General features: G+C 40.0%; 1 protein-coding gene across 2 annotated transcripts in view; it reads left to right on the top strand.

Annotated features, from left to right (window-relative positions):
* The window catches only part of ANO4 (anoctamin 4), a 292,620-nt gene extending 275,869 nt beyond the window's left edge, over positions 1–16,751 (top strand). For both annotated transcript variants that reach the window (XM_036456048.2, XM_036456051.2), the window contains 4 exons: positions 5,006–5,125; positions 10,579–10,684; positions 13,522–13,717; positions 15,989–16,751. In XM_036456048.2, the coding sequence (XP_036311941.2) occupies positions 5,006–5,125; positions 10,579–10,684; positions 13,522–13,713 (418 nt within the window). In that variant the 3' untranslated portion in view covers positions 13,714–13,717; positions 15,989–16,751. The remainder of the gene's footprint in view (positions 1–5,005; positions 5,126–10,578; positions 10,685–13,521; positions 13,718–15,988) is intronic.
* Positions 16,752–18,673: the final 1,922 nt, after the last annotated feature.

Below are 18,673 nucleotides of genomic sequence, written 5' to 3'. Positions count from 1 at the left end.
TGCAATAGCAGGCCAGAGTTGACAGACATGCCATCTGGCTGAACTTTATACAGCAAATTATGGAAATCTCATTTTATAGAATTGATGGTTGTCTCAACTATTTGATGTTGGCAAGTTAAGTTTCTATCCTAGTGAGAGAAATTCCTAGACAGTATTAGCAGTCCCTCTACTTCCATGATTGTGGAAATGATGTGGGAAGAAGACTCACCTAGCTGATAGCCTATATTAGGTCCATATATAATGCTTTGCATCTATTGTAGAAGGAGTACACACTCACTAAAGGCATATTTTCAACTTGGATTTATGACCTGAATATGCTTGATACATAGTTTAAAGATGGAGCCTCTTTATTTTGAGAGTAGGGTATTTAGTCCATGAGACAGATATTTCATTTGAATTTAGATTTCCTCAATTGAGTTTTTGAACAGAGTATCCATTAAACAGCAGCTTTAATCTCAATAAAGCTCATAGCTGCCTTGTGAGGAAGGAGAGGTTGTAAATATTCCATTTTCATTTTGGGCCTTTTGTTGTTGTTATTTTCCCTTTTCCCACTGCTCAGCTCCTGAGAAGACTCTACTTTTTCTGTATTTCACAAAACGGGTTCCCTCTCTGTGACAGCTAATGATCATTAAGGCACTCATTTGTTTTCATGTCATGTTCTAGGCAATTCATAGATGAGGGAGACATAAATCCAAATCACCCCTCCAAGGAGTAGCAGGGGAGGCCTGCTGCCATTGGATTAAGGCATGTTACACACACACTGACTATTTCACCCATGAGTGACTTGACAAATGGGTCCTGCTTGGTTCATTTTTTTTTTAAGGCCACAATAAACTAGTGATTTTTCTTGATTGAGACAACACAGAACCCATGTGCTCTCAGAACCATGTTCATGTCAGCATTTTGGTTTGGTGGTCAGCAACTTGGAATAATCACACAGGTAATGTTAATAAAGAGAATTAGAAGACCATGATTTATCCATTTAATCAGTAATTCCTAATGATGTCTTGCTAGGTACAAAAAAATAAAATTGATTAATAAAAGCCACTCACATTGATTTAGATCTTGCTATAACCTAAACACTATATCACTTATTTTGTATATATCATTTCATTTAATCCTTCCAATGACTCTATGAGGTGGGGACTTTTGGCACTTAAAGAAGTTACATAATTTTCTGAGATTATAGGTCTAAAAATCAGCAAGACTATGGTTTGACTGCAAAGCCCAAGTATTTAGTGTTGTAATATTCTGACCCCCGGTACAGAACAAAAACCATGTTCTCAAGAACCTTATACTAGTTCTATTCCTGGTCCATTTTCAAGTCCTTGATAGAATCTCTGGTGCTTTCGTGTGCCTCCAATCAAATCAATTAAATCAATATCACTGGATCCCTACACTTCACAAGATTATCCTGGCTCCAAGAATACAAAGATATCCAGAACGTCTGTTCTGCTTAAAAATAAAACCAATCCTATAGTTCAAAGGAGAAGACATACATACATGGAACCAACTCTAGTGCAAACTGTATGGCAATTGTGGAGTGTAGCAGCATCCTAAGAAAAAGAGAATAAGTCTCTGACAGAGGTGATTAGGGCATTTTCCCAAAAGATGTGTCATTTCAGTTAACTCAAGGATGAGCACAATTTTCACTTTTAAAGAAATGAGTAGGGAATCCCAAAAGAAAAGGGAAGCTGAGCAGAGGCATGAAAGCATATGATGCATGCAGGAAATATAGTCTAACATGACTATAGCATGAGATGTGAGTTGAAGAGGAGGGACCATATTTACATCAATTATGTTCAGGGCATTATGAGAGAACATACATATTTGTTACTAAAGTAATGTGTTTATATGTGTGCATCGTCTCTCTGTGTGTGTATGTCATCAATGAAAGAAGCAGTGGCTTACCTATAATTTATACTGATTATGCAATGTTGTCTTTCACCTATTTCTCTGATGCATTGATTGGGGTGGTGATGTTCTGTTTGATGATTCTGCACAAAAAAAGAACTAGAACAAAAGTCAGGACTGTCCTTGATTCAACATACCCAGGGTGCTTTTGGAGGAGGTAAGATGGCGGAAGAATAGATGGGCGGATTCTGAGCCCTCTCCCGAAGCAGAAAGAGAGAGCAACTGAGGGTCTTGTGCTGTGAGTGTTTATCAGCAAGCTGGGAGACAGTGAACACCAGAAGAAACTGCTGGGGGGCTGCTGACAGAGGTGCCCCTCACAGGGAAGCACCCATGAGGGCTGTGTCCCTGCCCGGAGCTACCTACCGGCTTGGACGGGAAACCTCGCCATCTTGAGAGGAAGATTGGATCGTGTCAGAGGCCTGAATATCCACAGCCGCATCGACCACCAAGCATCTGTGACCCCCAGAACGCGGATCCCAGGCAGTGCGAACACCTGCCCTCACAGGATTGCCCCACTGCTCAGCGAAAAGGTCAGATTTCGCGGGGAGAGGGTGGAGAGCGCTCGCAGCGAAAACAAAAAGCCAGCGCGCACAGAGCGTGCTTGCGGAAGCTGGAGGACAAGGGCAGTGATTACAAGTAGAAGCCCCTGCTGTTGGGCTGTTGTCACCCTTGAAAGTGGACGGGGCTCCCAACAGGGGAGATATCTAAAGAGCAACACATTTGGATCCGGCTCGGAGGGATATCAGAGTTGCGGGAGATTCCAGTTGCTCGGACCTGCCTGCCCCCTTCCCCCCTCCATAATTCCAGCTTCAGAGAGGACGAAAAAAAAAAAAAAAAAAAAAAAAAAAGCTGGAGAGGCTCTAGAGCACATGTGTCAAACACAAGGCCCGCAGGCCAAATCCGTCCCACCAGGCCTTGCAATGTGGCCCGCACCACGCTGTCATCACTGCACTCCACTGCGTTTCCATCACAATGACAGTTTATGACTGTTCAGTAAACCATTCGGCCCGCGATTTAGGCTGGATTTTAGATTTTGGCCCCTTCTCTGATTGAGTTCGACACCCCTACTCTAGAGACTAGAGTCTGGAAGTCAACCTAGAAACACTGCCCCCAGAGGCTAATCCACAAATGGACTCTAGTGTAATAAAAACAAAGCAAAACCTGCCTAAAAATCAGGACTGGATCATAACAATAGAGGAAGCGAATGACCTTCATTACTGCAAATTTTAAATTTTTTAAATTTTATTATTTTTTTAATTTTTAAATTTTTGTTTTTTATTTTTGTTTTCATTATTTGCAACGTTTACTCAAGAAACTATTTTTTTTCTTTTTCCTCACTCAATTTTATCTTAATAATTATTACATTGTATATGTAATCAACATTATTACTACTACTAATTTACCTTTTTCATCTTATTTTCTTTTGCTTATTTTTATTTTATTTCATTTGATTATATATATATATATATATTTTTTTTTAATTTCAGGATTACTGTTCTACAGTCTTTATCTATCCTTCTTTCTCCAACGCTTTATTCTATCTCAACCCTACCTTTATGCCTTCACTCTCTTTCCAATCTTTTCCTTTGATACCCTGTTTATCGTAACCCTTTCCTGCTCTAGATTTCCCCCATTCCTTCTGTCTACCCCCTCCTAAAATTTCACCCTACTTGTATATATCTAATTTCCAACTACCTGCTCCAAACCCATTCACACCTCCCTCGCAGTTGTCCTAAAAACAAAACAAAACAAAAAAAACAAAACAGTCTTTCTCTCTAACTCTTTGAAGTTGTATGTTGAATGTTAACTTTACTGAAGTTGTATGCTTTTCTTTTATAAGATTGATTTGCCTATGCTTTTTGTTTGATTGTATGTTTTTGTTAGCTGGGTTCTAGTCACCCTTATTGGTGGTTATTACCGTATTTTTCGGACCATAAGACGCTCCGGACCATAAGACGCACCAGTTTTTAGAGAAGGGAAATTAAGAAAAAAAGATTCTGAAACAAATAGTGTCCTAAAATATTTTATGTGCATTAAAACCCAACATCACAGTCATAAACACATGTAATCAACCCTGTAAAGTAAACAGCAGCATTTAGAACCATTTTAGAGCCGGGCAAGCACACAGAGACCACACAGAGCCGGGCAAGTAAAAAAACTTTTTTTTAAAAGTATATGTGTAGGCTATATTTGGACCATAAGACGCAGGGACTTTTAAAGTGCGTCTTATGGTCTGAAAAATACGGTAATATCGCAAACACATTTCTATTCAGTGACTTGTGTGTTGTACCTGGTTGTGTTGTATTTTGTGCCTTTAAATCAAAGCAGGAGAGAGAGAACTACACAACCAGACATCCTAGATCATGGGGAGACCAAAAAACAGCCCGCATATGAAAGAAAAGCAGGCTTCACCAGAAAAGGAAGTAAACGATATAGAGGCAAGCACCCTAGCAGAGCAAGAATTCAGTGTAACGATCTTAAGATGGCTAAAAAGAATGGAAGACAAATTTGACAATATGAGTAAGACCCAGGAGGAAATGAAAAAAACCCAAGAGGAAATGAAGGTGACTCAAGATGAAATGAAAAATGACATCGCTACTATGAAGAACTCAATAGAAAGCATCAAGAGCAGACTAGAAGAAGCAGAGGATCGCATCAGTGAGCTAGAAGACAAGATGGAAAAAAATACCCAATTAGAGCAGCTTCTAGAAAAAAAAATTAAAAAGCAGGAGGAGAGCCTACGGGAGCTTTGGGACAATGCAAAACAAAACAATATTCGAATAATAGGGGTTCCGGAAGGAAAGAAAACCGAGGTAGATATGGAAAACGTATTCCAAGAAATAATGACAGAAGATTTCCCTGAGATAGAGAAGAAAAAACCCACACAAATCCAAGATGCTCACAGAGTCCCAAGCAAAATGGATCCCAACATACCCAGGGTTTTTTCAGTGTATCCTAACTTGAGTGGTTATGACAGTGCAGGACCAGCTAAAGGCACTCGCATCTGCAGGAAACTCTAGGAAGCAGAGCCTTTAATGAATTGGATCAGAGGTGACAGGAGTTCTAACATAGAATTTGCTTTCTGTTTTAGGTGCATGGTTGGCTACGTGAATGCCAGCTTGTCTGTGTTTCGAATTGCTGACTTTGAGAACCGATCTGAGCCTGAGTCTGATGGCAGTGAGTTCTCGGGGACTCCTCTCAAGTACTGCAGGTGAGCGTGGCACTCAGCCTAAGATAAGGTCGCTCTGCCAACAAAAAGATTTTGCACGAACAACCCTTTCTGACTGAGTTGGTTTGAAACAGTGGTTCACTGTTTTAATCTTAATATTCACTAAAATCCCCTGGAGAACTTTAAAATCTGACATCCATCTTCCTTTTGTTAAAGTTGTATGAGTTCCCTGTAAATGTTACCAATTAAATCCTTATCGGTGATAACATTGGCAAATATGTTCTCCAATGCAGTGGGCTTTCTTATTGTTTTGTTGATGGTGTCTCTTGCTGTACAGAAGCTTTTTATTTTTATGTAGTCCCATTTGTTTATTTTCTCTTTAGTTTCCATTGCTCTAGGAGCTGTATCTGTGAAGATATTGCTTCAGCATATTTCTGAGATTTTGCTGCCTGTGGATTCCTCTAATATTTTTTATGGTTTACCATCTTATGTTTAAGTCCTTTATCAATTTTGAGTTTGTTTTTGTGTATGATGTAAGTTGGTGGTCTAGTTTTATTTTTTTACTTGTATCTGTCCAATTTTCCAAACACCATTTATTGAAGAGACTGTCTTGACTCCATTGTATGTTCTTGCCTCCTGTGTTAAATATTAATTGAGCTTAGTGGTTTGGGTCAATTTCTGGGTTCTCTATTCTATTCCATTGGTCTAGATTAGGGGTGTCGAACTCAATCAGAGAAGGGGCCAAAATCTAAAATCCAGCCTAAATCGCGGGCCGAATGGTTTACTGAACAGTCATAAACTGTCATTGTGATGGAAACGCAGCGGAGTGCAGTGATGACAGCGCGGTGCGGGCCACATTGCAAGGCCTGGCGGGACGGATTTGGCCCGCGGGCCTTGTGTTTGACACATGTGGTCTAGATGATAAACAACCCAATAAAAAAAATGAGAAATGGACCTAAATAGATACTTTTTGAAAGAGGACATAAGGAAGGCCAAGAGACATATGAAAACATGCTCAAAGTCACTAGTCATCTGAGAGATGCAAATCAAAATGACAATATGGTACCACCTCATACCTGTTAGAATGGCTATCATCAACAAATCTACAAAAGACAAGTGCTGGCGAGGATGCAGAGAAAAAGGAACCCTCATGTACTGCTGGTGGGAATGCAGACTGGTGCAGCCACTGTGGAGAACAGTATGGAGTTTCCTAAAAAACTAAAAATGGAACTCCCATTTGACCCAGTAATCCCACTTCTAGGAATATATCCGAAGAAATCAGAAACACCAATCAGAAATAATATATGCACCCCTATGTTCATAGAAGCATAATTTACAATAGCTAAGATTTGGAAACAGCACAAATGCCCATCAACAGATGAATGGATTAAAAATGGTGGTACATCTACACAATGGAATACTATGCTGTGGTAAAAAAAAAAAAATAACTTGAACCATTTGCAACAGCATGGATGGAACTGGAGAGCATTATGCTAAGCAAAATAAGCTAGTCAGATAAAGATAAATATCAAATGATCTTACTCATTGGTGGAAGATAATGAACAACAAAAACTGATGAACAAAAACAGAGATAGAGAAGCATCGATCAAACTGTCAAATCTCAGAGGGAAGGCAGGGGAGGGTGGGGTAAGGGGAAGAGATCAACCAAAGGACATGTATGCATGCATATAAGCCTAACCAATGGACACAAACTCCAGGGAGGGGGGTTATGAAGGGGATAAAGATACATATGTAATACCTAAATTGATAAAAAGAGAAACCGCCCCCCCCAAAAAAAAAAAAAATCTGTCATCCAGATCCAGAAAGCCCATAGAGTTCCAAATAAGAGGAACCCAAAGTGGCCCATACCAAGATATTATAATTAAAATGTCAAAAGTTAAAGACAGGGTAGAATATTAAAAATTGAAAGAGAAAAACAATTTGTTACATACAAGGGAACTCATTGTCAACCAGGAGTGACATAATATATTAAAAGTGCTCAAATAAAAAACCCACAATCATTAATACCCAGCAATCTCTGGCCAGTGTTGCTCAGAACATCGGCCCTAGGACCAAGGTTCACGGGTTTGAGTCCCAGTCAAGGCCATATACCTGGGTTGCAGGTTCACCCCAGGCCCCAGTCAGGGCAAGTGCAGGAGTTGGGATAGGGAAACGAATCAATGTGTCTCTCTCACATTGATGTTTCTTTCTCTCCTTCCCTACCTTCTACTTTCTCTAAAAAATCAATGGGGAAAAAATGTCAATTTATTTATGACAAAGGAGCCAAGAATATACAATGGTAAAAAACAGTCTCTTCAATAAATGATTCTGGGAAATGGGACAGCCACATAAAGAAGAAGAAAAAAGAAAGGAAGGAAGGAAGGAAGGAAGGAAGGAAGGAAGGAAGGAAGGAAGGAAGGAAGGAAGGAAGGAAGGAAGGAAGGAAGGAAGGAAGGAAAAAACACCCAACCAGAAAGGAAGAAAGAAGAATCCAAAAGTATCCAAAAGTGTAAGGATAGTGTAAAGAGCCTTTAGGACAGCTTTAAGCATACCAACATCCGGATTTTTGGGGTGTCAGAAGAAGAAAGCAAGCAGGATATTGAAGGCCTATTGGAAGAAATAATGACAGAAAACTTTCCCTACCTGGTGAAAGAAATAGACTTACAAGTTCAGGAAGCGCACAGAACCCCAAACAAGAGGAATCCAAAGAGGACCACACCAAGACACATCATAATTAAAATGCCAAGGACAAAAGACAAAGAGACAATCTTGAAAGCAGCAAGAGAAAAACAGCTCGTTACCTACAAAGGAGTACCCATATGACTGTCAGCTGACTTCTCAACAGAAACTATGCAGGCCAAAAGGGAGTGGCAAGAAATATTCAAAGTGATGAACAGCAAGAACCTACAATCAAGATTACTCTACCCAGCAAAGCTATCATTCAGAATTGGAGGTCAGATAAAGAGCTTCACAGACAAGAAAAAGTTAAAGGAGTTCATCAACACCAAACCAGAACTGTATGAAATGCTGAAAGGTATTCTTTAAGAAGAGGAAGAAGAAGAAAAAGGTAAAGGTAAAGGTAAAAACTATGAACAAAAAGACATCAAATATATACCTATCAACAAGTGAATCTAAAAATCAAGTGAATAAAATATCTGAAGAACAAAATGGACTAGTGAATATAATGGAATCAGGGACATAGAAAGGAAGTGGACTAATAATTCTCAGGGGGAAGGGGAACTGAGGGGTGCAGGAAGAGATTGGACAAAAATCTTACACCTATGGATGAAGACAGTGATGGGGGTAAGGACATGGGGTGGGGTGGGGAATCAGGTGTAGGGGAGCTATGGGGTGGGGGGAGAGGAACACCTGTGATAATCTGAACAATGAAGATTTATTATTAAAAAATGAAATTCAGGATAAAGGGATTAAGGGAAAGAGATGGAGGAGCACAGAGGTTGATGTAAGCCCCTGGTCATGTTTTAATTCTTCAGTTGAATAATAATATAATGAACTCTCATAAATCCACTAAAGTATTAAGTAAATGTAAAGCTCACAGAAAAAAAGAACATGAATAGACAAATTAGGTTATAAATATTTAAGAATTATGTTTAATCTAATTCTGTGCACCTGAGGGCTCAAATAATATTCTACAGAAATGCAAAGGATGAAGACTAGTAAAGACACTTTTGAAGAATATTAACAAGATAAAGATTTACCTTATGTTAGATTTAGTATAAAATTATAGTAATGAATTAGTCTGGTGGTGTCAGAGGGAACAGATAAACAGAAAATGGAATAGAATTGAGAACTCAAAAATAAATTTCATAATAAAGATGTAATTATACATAGCACAATATGATTCTGTCTATATAGAGTTAAAAGCAGACAAACGCAAGCACTGTTTTCTTTAGGGACACTTACATGAGTACTATCACTATAAAGTTAAAAAATTACCACAGTTACCTCTTTGGGGTTTCTGGGATTGCCAGTAAGGCATTTCTAAGCCACTGGCCACGTTCTAGGTTTTAATTTGGATGGGGACTACATGAGGTTCACTTATCATTCTTTCAAACGTACATACACTTTTATTTTCATAGTTTAAAATTAGTAATAAGTGAACTATACCCTGTGCTAGAAAAAAATGTTTGCAAGCTGATCATCCATTTCTTGATAAATACAAGCAGCTTTAGAGAATGCACTAACTTAAGTCAAAAGGGTTCATTCCATCTTTCCTGTGTGTAAATTGAAGCCAAGAAATTGAAAGTGTTTTTTTTTTTTTCTTAAAATAACTGACTTACTTGGAAAAAAAAAAAATTCCTTCAAACATTAATGCCACTGGGACACTTAATGTCTTTGAAGGTACTATAACTGAAAGATTAGAGTAACGCTGACTTAATTAGCTTTGAAGCTTGGCTTCTGGCTGTTTCTACAGCAGGACAGGGAAGTGTTTTCTTTGTACAAGTGCCAGGCACCTTGTAGCCTGTCATTATGCAAATAAATAGCTCTACATCAAAAACAGAGACATGGGGCACAAGTGAGCATGGCACTCCCTCAGACCTCTGCCTCATGGTCAAGGCCAGCGGGGCCCGTGGGGCCAGTGGGACCAGGGATGGGCTGGAGCACGAACTGAGAGCTCCACTTGCAACAACCAAAAAACTCATGGAAGAGTGGGAGTCCAAAATGTCAGAGCAAGTGAGATGGAGATCCTAATTTTGTTAATAGGGAAAGCATCTCTAGAGAAGTTTCATGAATTACTTAAGATTATATTAGACAGACAAATCCCAAATTGGTTCCAAGATATCTTCCTATGCACAATTCTGGAGACAGCTGCAGGTAGCGAATCAAATGACAGCAAACTCATTGGCACCACTGAGTTAAAAATTTTTTGTTAATTTATGAGAGGGGAGAGGGGGAAAGGGAAAGGGAAGAGAGGAAAGGGGAAAGGGGAAAGGGGAAAGGGAAGGGGAGAGTGGGGGAGGGAGGGAGGGAGAGAGATAGGGAAAGAGAGAGAGAGGAGAGAGGTGAGAGAGATACATCAATCAGCATCAATCAATTGCCCCCTAAACATGCTCCAACTGGGGATCAAACCCACAACCTACCTCCCTATGGGCCCTCACCAGGAATTGAACCAGCCACCATTCCATGTATGGAACAACACTCCAACCAATAGAGCCACACTGGCCAGGACGGCACCACTGAGTTTTAATACCCTTAAAAAGAATTGTGTTCCTCGGGGCACAGGGTAGCAGAGCCCCACGATGGATCCAACAATGGACATATACTACACGGAGGCTGTGGATCCTTGCCTAGAAATTATCCAAAATGTTGCCAAATCAAACATAGCCATGAGTATGTGTTTTCTAATTTTAAAAAGAAAATGTAAAGAATAATTAATTTTTGAGATTTTTCTCCTATGAATAAAGGAATGAAAGAGATCTGGGAGTCAGGAATATCCTAGTTTGGAATGTGACATTCTCCTGTTATGTTTACAGATACCGAGACTACCGGGACCCTCCTCATTCACTGGTGCCCTATGGCTACACACTGCAGTTCTGGCATGTCCTCGCAGCTCGACTGGCTTTCATCATTGTGTTTGAGGTAAGTTTTCTCAGCTGTTCCTTTGTGTCCTTTGACATAATGATGTAACTAGAAGATGTAACTATAGTTATTAATAACTATAAGGTATGAGAACTTCCAAGTGACTATGCATGTCCAGGAGCGGTAGAATAATATTATATGACCTCTTTATCTTCTTTTTCTTCTCCTAAATCCAAGTCCTGGAATTTTCCAAGAAATATTTCAAAGTCTATTGTAGATTGTTAATGGATAAGTCAGGAATTATTGGTTCTAAATTTAATATTCTATGGCAGTGGTCGGCAAACTCATTAGTCAAATATCAACAGGAGAATGATTGAAATTTCTTTTGAGAGCCAAAATTTTTAAACTTAAACTTCTTCTAATGCCACTTCTTCAAAAGAGACTCGCCCAGGCTGTGGTATTTTGTGGAAGAGCCATACTCAAGGAGCCAAAGAGCCGCATGTGGCTCATGAGCCACAGTTTGCTGACCATGGTTCCAGGGCCATGTTTTTAAACTTTAGGGAAATTGCTCTTTTTCCATCCCCGTTCATAGAAATACTGATACATCATGTCTGCAATTTGCTTTTCACAAGCCCTTCGAGGTGACCCTGATGCAGATGTTCAAGAGCCATCGTTTGGAAAACATTGAATGGTTATTACAAGTGGTCGCCTCTGGTTGTATAGCATCATAGCATTACTGATGCCTAAACACACAAATTAGTATTCATTACCTGAGACTCAAAATAGACTTTAAAAGTATAATTATACTCAGAAAACATAATCTACCTAGTAATTGCATGTATCATGTGTTATAAAAATTACCCGTTACCTATTTTCTTTTAGTCTTCAAGAAAATTGCTGCTAAAAATAGTTTATAGTTCTATTACTATACTTATAAATAGAAATTTCATCTCCTATCACATATATTAAAGCCAAATTAACACAAGCAAAGGCTGCCTTTTGGTCTGGACTAGAAGCTTCTTATACCTATTTGAAACTATTCTACCACTGTTGTTTTCCCCTTCCTTTAGTTTAAGGGAACCAAGAAACAAATATTAAGCTGTTCTTCCCTGGGAATTAGTTTATCAGTGACTCAGTCTCTCTTTGAAGAAATTTCTAATCTATCAGTGTTTTAGAACTTTTCAGACAAAATAAAAATGGAGTTGTAATAAGAAATTATTTGGTTTATCAACTAGAACTTTCCATTTATCTTCAATATATTGCAATTAAGCTATTTTAATATATTAGAAATAAAAAATATCCTCTTAATTGGAAGAATCAAATTCACCGAGTTTTAAATAAAATTAAGAATACTTAGTGGTATCAAAACAGCAAAAAAATAAATAAATAAAAATGAGGATAGTGTAAGAAGCCTCTGGGACAACTTCAAGGATACCAACATTTACATCATGGGGTGCCAGAAGGAGAAGAGAGCAAGACATTGAAAACCTATTTGAAAAAATGAAAGAAAACTATAAAGATAATATACATACAAGACCAGGAAGGGCAAAGTCCCAAACAAGATGAACCCAAAGAGGCCCACTCTAAGACACATCACAATTAAAATACAAAAGACAGAGAATCTTAAAATCAATAAGTGAAAAGCAGTTAGTTACCTACTAGGGTGCTCTCATAAGACTTTCAGCTGATTTCTCAAAAGGTAAAAAATAATCATTCACAGTGATGAAAGGCAAGGATCTACAGCAAAGATTACTCTTTCCAGCAAAGCTATCATTTAGAATCGAGGGACATATAAAGAGTTTCCTAGACAAAAAACAGCTAAAGGAATTCATTACCACCAAGCCAGTATTACATAAAATGTTAAAGGGTCTTTTAGAAAAAGGAGGAGGAGGAGAAGGAGGAAGATTAAAAATATGAACAATAAAATGGCAATAAGTACACATCTATCAACAATTGAATCTTAAAACACACACACACACACAAATGAACAAGCAGAACAGAAACAGACTCATAGATAGAGAGGACATTTTGACAGTTGCCAGATGTGAGGGGTGTTGGTGAAAAAGGTGAAGGGATTAAGAAGTACAAATTGGTTATTACAGAATAATCATGAGAATATAAAGAACAACACAGGGAATATAGTCAATAATATTCTAATCACTATGTATTTTGTCAGATGGGTGCGAGATTTAACAGAATGATTACTTTTTAAGTTATGTAATGTCTAATTACTGGCTCATACACCTAAAACTAATATAATAATATATTTCAACTGTAATTGAAAAATAAAAATGATTTTAAAATGAAAAAAATAAACCATCTTTACATGTAATTTTCACAACAATACCCATTTTATAGATGAGAAAATTGAGGCTCAGAATGACTTTCCTCAGGTAGATGGACAGCTCTTACATACCGTGTTTCCCCAAAAATAAGACATCCTCTGAAAATAAGACCTAGCACATGGAAAGATAAGACATCCCCTGAAAATAAGACCTAGCACAACTTTGGGAGAAAAAATTAATATAAGACACTGTCTTATTTTCGGGGAAACAGGGTAGTAAAAGTTACAGAGCTAAAATTCAAACCTGGCTTTTCACATTCCCCATTATACATTCTCCTGGCTTTCTTTTGCATTCTCCAACTATTCCTTCTGCACCTCCTTTCCTGGCTCCTCTCCTCATTCCTTATGTGGTACCATCACACCAAGCTCAGTCCTCACCTATCCTGAGATCCTCTTTCTTCACAAACACCTCCCCTGGCCTCATCCCACGTTGCAGACACTCCAGAGGCTCCATGTCCCTGGAGTGACAGTTCTTGAACCAATTCCCAGAGCTCTTCCCAGCGAAGGATGGACAGTAGACCTGACTCTCTGGCATTCTCCTCTGTGTTTTTAGCACCTCGTGTTTTGTATAAAGCACCTCATTTCATATCTGATCCCAGACCTCCCAAAAGATCTAAGGGATCGAATGAGAAGAGAGAAGTACTTGATTCAGGAGATGATGTATGAAGCAGAACTGGAGCGCCTCCAGAAGGAGCGAAAGGAGAGGAAGAAAAATGGCAAAGCGCACCACAACGAGTGGCCGTGACGAGGTGGGTGAGAGATGGGCTCATGGTCTGAAAGGTCTCCTTTGTTGGGAGGAGGAGCTTCAAGCTCCCTGAATCGAAGCTTGCTAGTCTTCTACTGAGAGGGATCAAAATAGCTCCTTAGCTTCCAAAACCAGCTTGTTTCCTACTTTCATTGCAATTACAACTTGATATGCCTTTTATATACAATGCCTGCAACTCCTCTGCCTTCATGCCATACTCGGCCTGGCAGTCAAAGTGTTCATGAGTTGTCCCAGGAGTTTCCTGAAAGCAGCCTTCTTCTCCCTCCTGTTCTAGCCTGGTTGTTCTCTTTAAGATCCCAGGGCAACATGCCCCTTCTTTCTGGTTAAAGTCAAATTTACATCTCATCCAAAAGGACCTCTCCATCACCCACTTATTGCTTCCTCCCAAGGTGATCCATGTCACACCATACCCTTTGAAAAATTTTCCCCAGACTCATCTGAAACTCTCTTCTTATGAACATCTCTGATTATGGCATCAATATCACATGTACTGGCATGTATTGATATGTATTGCTAATTTATTATTCTTCCAAATAGTTATCAAGCTTCCCCAGCACAGTGGTAAGCACCTTTAGAAAGACTCAATGGGTGGTAATTTTTCTTCCAACTAGCTAGCACATGGCACCATTTAAATGCACATTGAATTAGTAAAGGTTGGATGAAGTCTAAAAACACTGTAAGAAAGATCCATAATGTTCCCATATATCTTTAAAAGAGTTCTGAAACCTTGACAAGTCAATTACTAGCTCTGTGTCTTTGGACAAGTCACTTCTCTGAGCCTCAGATTCCTTATGATGGATTGACTAGATGAGTTCTCAGTTTTGATGCTCTGTGAATATAATGTACCATTTTTTTAAAGTTTTTCTTTAAATATATTTTTATTGATTTCATAGAGAAATGGAGAGAGAGAGAGAGAGAGAGAGAGAGAGAGAGAGAGAGAGAGAAACATCATTGATGAGAGATTATCTGCTTCCTGCATGCTCCCCTAGGATCAAACCCTCAACCTAGGTATGAGCCCTTGACCAGAATCTAACCCAGGACCCTTCAGTCTGCAGGCCAATGCTCTGTCCACTAGCTAAACCAGTTAGAGTTATAGTATTTATTTCCCCCTTTCTTTTTTTTTCTCTATTTGTTTAAAGACTAACTTCGAAAATATTTCCCAAAATGAGATATCCATGGGGAAAGTATGTTTTTCACTTTTCATACAGGTTGAGATGTTTGTTGTTAAACTAGTGAAATTGTATCCAGCCGGATGTGGGATAAGAGTCCAGGAGGGTATTATAAGTTGGACATGGGGGTGGACTTGGAGAATATCACCTAGGCCCTGGGCCCCAGGGATAACAATGGTGTTTAGATGTTGAACACTGGACCTGCCTTCAAGTCCAAAGTAGACCTTGGCTTCCCTAAAGGCAAGAAATATTTTGCTGAGTAATTTGGCCATTGCCCAGATCTGCCATTGGTCATGTGATTTGGGAAAAAAGAGTTAATTTTTCTGAGCCTGCTTATTTGGCAGAACTTAGTATATATCTCAAATAGTCTCTGTGGTGAGACATTTACAGAACAATAAAAGACTTAAGAATACTATACGGGATTTGTATTGTTGCTAAACATTGGGTTGTATTCCACCAGATTCTAGACCTGGCTTTTCCTTTCTCTGTCTGTTGGGCCTGGACTTTGAAGTGGATTCTGATCCCCATGTTTGCAAAGTAAAGAAGTTGGACTGAACTTTAAGAGCCTCCTCTGCTTTACCCTTTGGGGATTCTATAATTTCCCCCCTGACCCCCTGACACACCTCTTCTCTGGCTCTGGTTGGCCTCAGACAGCATTAGTGGAGGTGGGAGGCAGACATTAGTGAAGAGAATTCCTCCCGGGAGTTCCAGGGGCTAGAGACAAGGCTCAGCAGTGGCGTTTTCTATCCTCAGGGCCTACTGGGCTGCTGGGCCAGTAACCAATTTAGCCTCATCGTTATGGGCTGCTTTCTCCCTAACCAGGCCATTTCTAAGTGTTGCTTAAAAGGATCCTATTTGTCTGTTTCTACACTCTCAGCAGTTGGCAGGATGTTACCTTGCTTCAGACTGACTCTGACGGTCCTTCTGGAAAGCAGGCTCAATAACGTTCAGACCATGCCTGACTCAGTTCGGGGCTACACATGCCGTGAAGACCTTTGAATCACAGTGTGTACAAACCATTGCACATTGTGTCCTCAGGCCAGCGTGCGTACATAGGGTTTTAATGCCTTCTCTTCTCTTTCCAGGTCATAGTTCATTCCCAGGCTAAAGACCTGATTTTTGTTTACTTCTGGCTGTGCAAAAGCACACTCAAGTGAATGACTAACATGCAAGCGCAGTGCATGTCGCCGACGTTGGCAGCAGCAGGGGGAGTCGGCACCCTTCAAGGACTGCCTGCGAGAGCACTGTGCAGTCCGGAACACAATTGCTATCTACTCGTAGACCATTCTCGACCAAACAAGCATGCACATCATGGGCAGTCACATTCTCAAGTTTTTAAAACCAAGGGGAACTTGTATACTGGGCCTGTTTTTCAGCCTGTTTGCTACCTTTTTTGCATTCTATCCCATTGGAATTTTACAGACACTGGGGCTAACAATGGTATACGGACACCTGGACACACATTTCTAGAATGTCATCGTATGGTCCTAATTCCATGTCACCCAAGCAACACAAACAAGACCCTGTTTACAACTTTTACTTTTTCTTTTTCTTTTTAATTTCAGATCTTTCTGAAGAGATGATTATATATGACATATCTATAGCTATGTGTATGGCCATAGATGTATTTCTGTGTGTACATATGTATAGTCATGTATTCTTACATATGTACATACAAGTACAGAGCTATATAAAGTACATAAAAAGCCCTTCCTTGTAAATAGCCAAAAGGTACTGACATGAATGATAAATTTTCACATTTAAATAGTCATCAATCAACATGAAGCCATGTTTAATGCTTGTATAATGTGATGCAATACAATTGAAAATAAATTTATGCACCTGGAATATTTTCAGCTGGGTTTTCTGAAATTCTGTTGTATTCCCTTCTCACACAGTAAGAGGAATCATAGCAGAGTGAAATCTTTAAAGAAAGGTCTATCATTCCCAAACACCCCTGAGAAATCCTTTGACCCTGCAGAGACATGACATTTTTCTACCTAACTCACTCTTTCCGTCTTGTTTCCATACATTCTTAGAGTACTGAGCCAATTAATTAGAAGGAGCTTAGAAAATACCATTGACACTCTGAGGAAATATGAAATATGACCAGTGGTACTTATAATTCTTTTGACTATCTTGCCAATTAGTATGTTCTGCTAATCCTAGGACAGGGGCTGTCTCTGGAGGAACAGGTGTGTTTCTAAGCAATGCCTGTTGTTGCAATTACTCTTTTTCCAGAGCTTGTAGTGTAGAACCTGCCCATGAGCCATGTTATCACCTTCTGTAGGCCATCAAACACTACCTTCTTTTGGCCATGGGTTCACCTGAGCTGATTGTTCCCACCTAAGGGATGAAAATCAATCAGTCAGAGTGGCCTTGGGCAAGCTGAACTTCAGCTGTTTCTTAGCTTCATCTCTCTAGTCCTCCTGATCAGACATCCCTAAGAGTGAAGTACTTACTCCAACAGGGCCTACACTAAGGAGATGGGCTTTATTGGAATGGAGGCAACAGGCTATGGATAGAGTTTTCTTTTTAATCAATGGTCAAGGAGTCCGCAAAATATTTCACACCAGTCCCAGGGAGAGGAATTTCCAAGGTAAGTCTCAAGAGATGAAGTAAAAGAGAAGTTACACAAGGACAACATGCTCTGCTGACTCAGTAATATAACATTAGCTTGCTGTGCCTCAAGCTCCAAGCACGTAGGCCCAATAAGTCTTGGACTCGTTGCAACTATAGCTGCTCGCCTACTCCTTTGGGGCAAAAAGAGTGGTGGTGGCATGGGAAGGAATTGTTGGTCTCTCCTTGGGTGGGCCGTGAGCTTTCAAAACTAGGACCACCCAAAGCACCCGTCAGAATAAAGAAGTTAACCCTTATTAAGGGCCACTCTCTACCTGGTCTGAGCATAAACTGAACCTAAGACAACTCCATGACCAGAATATTTTCTGCCTGTGGAATTCTGCCTTTGCTATTCTAAGTGCCCCTGGCAAACTCAATTCCTGATATGTTTCTAGCATTCAAGTCTTTCCTTCCTCCTTGTCCTTATACCTCGCTTTCTTCTTCTTTCCTCCCTCCCACCAGCTCTTTCTTTTTTTTTTTTTTTAGTAGCACAGTGATTGCATTTACACACCTTCCCTGTTTTGGGCAGAGGGAACATGTGGTGGATATCTCAAGATGTGGGTTTTTTTTATGTTTTTTGGGGGGAGAAAGGCAAAGATGATGACATAGGTTACCCCTGACTTCCCCTCACAAGCAGAAAACTATTCATGGACAACACACCCCTGAGAAAATAGGACATGGGGGTGAAGCTGAAGCACCCCACTGCACCATGGAGATCAAAATAGGCCTCAGCAGAGGAATGAGAGGAACAGTTTCACACCAACCAGATTGCCTCTTCCCCAGCTGGTGCAGCACCACACCAAGAGGTCTCCTCCGATTACAGTTCCTCCAGAGGAAGAGAGAGCCCAATGTGGACATCCAGCTCCCCCAGAATTGTGGGTCACTCCTTAGGAACCCCCACTAAGGTCTCACTGCATGGAAATTGCAGGATAATTTGTACATGACTGTGATGGAGGACAGGGAAGGGCTTGTAACAATGAGCACCCAGATCTTTGGAGACTGAGTTGTCAATGCCAAAGAAGTAGTCCCAACCAACAGCTTTGCTCATCTTCAGAGCCATGACTAGGGAACTTGGCAGGGTGAAAGTCTGCTTCAGTTGGGTCCTCAAATGATGAGCCTTGCCAGCCCTGGAGCCTGGTCTGCTCCCATCT

The sequence above is a fragment of the Pipistrellus kuhlii genome, unplaced genomic scaffold, assembly GCF_014108245.1.
Source record: "Pipistrellus kuhlii isolate mPipKuh1 unplaced genomic scaffold, mPipKuh1.p scaffold_m20_p_3, whole genome shotgun sequence".
In the NCBI taxonomy this organism is placed as follows: Eukaryota; Metazoa; Chordata; class Mammalia; order Chiroptera; family Vespertilionidae; genus Pipistrellus; species Pipistrellus kuhlii.
This window is presented reverse-complemented; position numbering and strand designations above follow the sequence as displayed.